The 5,307-nt window shown below is 45.6% G+C and overlaps 1 protein-coding gene across 1 annotated transcript; it reads left to right on the top strand.

Annotated features, from left to right (window-relative positions):
* Nucleotides 1-3,104: 3,104 nt before the first annotated feature.
* On the top strand, nt 3,105-4,888 carry PG994_002657 (uncharacterized protein; the record flags this gene model as incomplete). Its single annotated transcript, XM_066854066.1, has 6 exons — nt 3,105-3,320; nt 3,420-3,640; nt 3,704-3,936; nt 4,000-4,217; nt 4,294-4,577; nt 4,630-4,888. The coding sequence occupies 6 exons, from the start codon at nt 3,105-3,107 to the stop codon at nt 4,886-4,888; spliced, it is 1,431 nt and encodes a 476-aa protein (XP_066719921.1).
* Nucleotides 4,889-5,307: the final 419 nt, after the last annotated feature.

Genomic DNA, 5,307 nt, shown 5'->3' with positions numbered 1-5,307 from the left:
ATATATTCGGGCTAAAAACCACTACCACGTTAACCACCCTTAATATTCTAAGCCGATAAAGCTCTTTTACGAGCTTAAATATAATATATAAAGAAATTCTATTTACTAATAAAGGTTAAATTTATTAATAAGCTTAAGAAACTAATCTCTTTTCGATAATAAGCTTTTATAAAGGTAAAGATCTTAATATTAAGGGGTTAAAAGACGTATAATAAATAAGGCGGTAAAAATAATAATTAAATATTATTTTAATAATAAAGGGATATAAAATCGTTAATTACATAACTGTTATACTTATTTAAATAAGTAAACGAGCGTTTTTTAAGTCGTTTAAGGCGGTTTTTAATATAAAGACATCTTCGAGCTATTTAATAGCGATCTCGTTATTCGTCTAGCCTTTATTATTTATATCGAACTTTCATCCTTTAAATTCATCGAGGTCTTAAGGGAACTATTACTTTTAAACCGATTTACCCTTATAAATCATTAAAGGAGGGATGGCCTTGCCGAGTGTTAATATATATATTAATATAGTTATTTAATACTTTAAACTAAGCTGTTTTAATTAAATAAAACGTGATTTTAAACTATTTATTATAAGGCTATTACCTCTTTAACTTTTTAAAATACCGTGCTTATTTATATTAAACTTTTAAAACATACGTAATTTAATTAAAAACTAAGACTTAATTATTTCGATTAATACTTTATTAATACGCTAAGAGTTAATTCGACGTTACCTTTTTATTTTTAAGGTTAAATAGTATTAAAAGAAAACTTTTATTTAATTTTTACCGAGTAGTTAATAGTCCCTTTTAAGGGTTAAAACTCGTTAAACTAGTTCTTTAATTTACGTATACGTCGGTGCCACGCTAAGGGCTTCTTAAGTTAAAACTTAATCTATTAGATGCTTTTCTTATATTAAAGAGAGCTTTTAATAGCTTTCTTTAGCCTCTCGCTTCGATTTAGCTCTATAGAGGTGGTTAACTAACGTAGTCTTTAATATACCCTAATTTAAAGCGGCTTAATATATTAATTCATTATTTATAATATTAAAAATCGTAGTAGTAATATTATTTTTTATATAAAATATTATAAATAATAAATAAATATAGTTTAAAAAATGGGATAAATTGCTTTAAAATTAGTTAAGAAAATAAGTAATAAAGAAAAGTAGCGGTGAGCCACTTTAGTGTTGTACAGGGGTGTCGGTTGTGGGGTGACATACGTTAGCCCCAGAAGGCGCTCGATACGCGGACGACCAAAACGAGCCCCGCTTGCATGTCTTGCGACCCTGCAAAACGCCTGCGAAGCTTCAGTCTCTTGCTACATATGCAAGGGATAGTTGGTGAAGCTCAAAATGGTGTGGATCAGTCATTCGGAAAGCTGTCGGCGCAAAATAACTGCAGAGCATTCCAAGGACAAATGGATGCGGCTTCCTTCGCTCGCATGTTTAGATAACGTGGGATGGCTGCATAGGGAGGAAAGATAGCAAATGTAGCCCAGCAAACTGGGAGAGACGATGAGAACTCAGGGACGACTAGTGTGGGAATCCTGTAGATCCCGAACCATAGCATTTATTTAAGTGAGGAATGTGCAGTGTCAGCAGTAAGCCAACGCAAGTTGACTGCTTTCTTTGGAATTTCAGAACAAACATAAGAGATGGTAGGGTAGAGGACGAGCCTGACCACTGTCCAATAACATGAGCCCTTTCCTTGCTGATGGCTCTGAAAGGCGCTATCAGGGTCCTGCCAAGGGTATAGTATATAGGGATATTGCACAATAAATCGGATGGACCTGGCTTGGCAAGATAAAGCTTTGTGCTTTGTGGTTTTAGTTGGACCTGGAAGCATAGAAGACAAGCTACCATCCCTAGCGACAAAGCCAAGAGACAAAGAAATCGACACCATGACCCTCGACGCCGTTTCTGGCGCCATTTGTAGGTGACTCTTGAATTAGGGGAGTCATTTCGTTGGGGGACCCATCTTTGAGAGAGCCCTGTAGCAGCCACTATGGCCGAACAGTCAAGTGACCATAGCGCTGCTTGGCACCTCTGATTTAAATCTGACAAGGTCGGCAGCCTGCTAGCTTGGGAAATCAAGAGCCCCATATTATAGACGCTATCCGCAGTTGCGGTGGGCTGGATCGGCCTTAACGGATCGTACCGAGCTAAGTAGATTCAAGTCGTTAACTTTATAATAGTTCCAATGGAGCATTAAAGACTCGAAGGCAATGCCAAAATACAGCAGTCGTCAAACATGCCGTAGTAAGCATGGCTCAACTAGTTCTTGGCCGTCTTGGAGAGGTGCGAAAACTAGAGTTTCGGCAGAGAGCAACTGCTGGGTGCACCTCGTTTGCGCTACAGTAGCAAAAAAAACCTGTATGGGATGGTCGATCGCGTTACAGTACCTGAAGCTCTTAATTACTTAGTACATATGTACACATGGATGCAGAAAGCGCTACTGGCCGTATGTAGACTGCTGTGAAGGTGCCTACCAGTGAAGCCACAAATGCCCATTAATTGGTTTGGTTAAATATTCAATTGGAGTCCAAGTCCATCTTCAACTGGTCTTTTGCAGGGAATGTGCTGACGGAAATAGAGTAAACAACTGAAAATAGGGCATGCAAGGGCTTTGGGTGACAAGGAAGCGATTCAAGAATGTACCGTAAATCAGTATTAGTTGGCCGAAGCCGCTCCTTAGACATTAAATAGAACAACGAACAACGAACAACGCCCGGGCATCAATAAATTATTTATGTATAGTCTTTTGCATTCTATGGCAGGGCCTGAATAATTAATAAGCACAATTACAATGCTCCGCCTTAATCAGCCACACTGGGATACAGGTTTCTCGCGGGGTAGAGTTTTGGTTCAAAAAAGCATAGAGAAGTGAATTTGTGTTTCTTCCTAGTGGTAACCCTAGCCCTAGTTTTAATCCAGTACTTTTTTAACTCGTACATCTGTGTCCAGATCGGACTAACGTCGGCCGTTTCACCTTTCCCATCTTTTCCCCTGCAGTACTGCAATATTGTTTCTTCTACACCCGCGATACCACGTGATCAAGCCATGAGCTGCACCGCCACCGCCACCCTCGACACTTGCCATGGCCCGTGCGCCAATGCCCGGGCCTCTGGCACATCAAGGTACCATGTCTCCTTCGTCAATTCATTCAACCTTTTGCATCTTACCAGCCAACCTTCAAAGCGTCGGCACCCTGCATCTGCCTGCTGGCATCAGAACAATGAACACGGCAATGGACTCGCACAAATTCCACCTCGGTGCGGGTGGCAATGACAACGTGATTGCTGTGCTGGCCCCGGTCGGCTTGCAGCCTCGCAAGCATGCCGCCGACATGTTTTCCACCCCGTGCGAATTGGGCCCCAGCACGGACCTTCCCGCTGGCCTTGCCCATGCTTAGAATGCATCGGGTGGCCTGCGCCAGGATGTGGTCGCTCTGCTCAAGGACGCTGCCGTCCTCTACAATCTTGTGCTTCTTTGCGGTGTTGCCACTTCGTCCCCAGACGATAAGGTTGCTGCTTGCATCATCGGAATCCAGTCGGACGGTCGCCCGGCTGCCGACGTGCTCACTGCCGACATGGTTGAGAATATTGCCTACCGGGTCTTGAGCCTGTTTGTCCCGTAAGTCGGCTTAACCTGCCGCTTCTCTTAGTGGTATTTTTACTAACTCTTTTTTTCGGCCAGCCATGTGGGTGCAAGCAAAATCCTTGTCCAGTTAACCAAAAGTAAAGCTCAGCCATTCAATCATCAGCCCTTCGCCTATCCTGATCTAGAGACAGCTTCGCTGTTCCCCGGTGCTTCGGTTAGTGTCGAAGACCGGTCTGGCACCTTCTCGTTTGCAGTCAACGTTGAACCCCGCGAGTCGGCCGGGAACTGGTGCCACTGCATCGGCGCCCTCTCCGGTCACGTTGCTGCAGGTATGTAACGTGATGTCAGGAATACGATCCTGTACTTCGCCAAACTGACCTCGTTTCGCCTAGATTTCGTCAGTGGGCCGTCGGCCTTCACCCGACAGCTTGTACTCAGCCCCTCGGCACCTCCCGGTCAGGCCACGGACCGTACCTACCTCGGACGGGCCCAAGCCATTGGCCATACTGTCATGTCAACCAATTTCGACAGCACCGCCGTATACAAGGACGAACGTATTCGTCAAGACATTGCCCTGGTTGAGATCGACGGTGACCAGCCTCCGTACAAGGTAAGTTTACATGTTAAGTAACATAACCTCCGAATTATACACTTGTCACATTGAGCCTGCTACTGACATTTGGTAGCCCGTGTCCCAGACCTTGATTAACCAGAGCGAGTTCATGAGCAAGCACTTTAAGCCAGGAGCTCACAAGCCGAACGACACGGTGACGTTGGGCGCAGCTTCCGGCGTTACGACTGGCACACGATTGCGCCCGAAAGCCACTGTCGTCTTGCGTCTCGGCGCAAACAAGCAAGGAACCGAAACGACGGAATGTGTCATGGTGCCTACGGGCTACGCAGCTCCAACCTACGGTGACTCCGGCGCACTCATCTACCGAGCTACTGAGGTTCGGGACAACATTGCTTCGTGCGGCGTCATTCCTCTCCGTCGCTGCCGGTATCCTCTGGGGTGGCATTAGCCAGCCCGACAAGGGCGATAAAGATAAAGTAACGGTGCATTTGACTAAGGAATTCCCTGCTGTCGATGTGAGCAAGCTTTGCTTCTTCACTGAGTTGGACGCCATCCTCTCCGAAGTATTTACGCCTTACCTCGATCAGAAATACGGCCGGGATCGATACGAGCTGAACTGGACCTCTAGCGCTACAACCAGCGGTGGAGCCGGTTCCGGTGCAGACGTGGACAAGCTAACTCAGGCTCTTGGCAGCATGGGAATGTAGCTACAGTAGGATCCTCAGCTCGCCATAATGTGTGATTACGCCCACCAGGAGTTTGTGCTGCAGGGCGTGTCGGAGCTCTACATACACCGGCGTGGTGGTCACTCTGCGTCTCTACTCTGCAAGACATGGTCGGCCCTGCACCGGAGATGGTGCATGGTAACGGGAAGCCGTTACGTGGGGGTCAGTGCCCCACTACCATAGATAGTTCCATACCAGCCAGTAGGGTGAGCGGGGATTCTCTCCCATCATCCTCCATGATCATCCCCGAGGATGTCAATACAGACCTATTGCACCCTCATCAATGTCATTTTCGCTCTGATGCACGCTTGATTTCTGTCGCCTCAATTGCAGCTGTTGCTGTTCTGGGCCAACTTCGGCCGCTGAGGGAGGCAGCAGGGTCAATACTTAAGAGAACTACC

This window comes from Apiospora phragmitis, assembly GCF_038363925.1.
Source record: "Apiospora phragmitis strain CBS 135458 chromosome Unknown utg000003l:1.0-2676785.0:1.0-2680665.0, whole genome shotgun sequence".
Taxonomy (NCBI): Eukaryota; Fungi; Ascomycota; class Sordariomycetes; order Amphisphaeriales; family Apiosporaceae; genus Apiospora; species Apiospora phragmitis.
The sequence above is the reverse complement of the archived record's forward strand: the minus strand, read 5'-3'. Positions and strand labels throughout refer to the sequence as shown.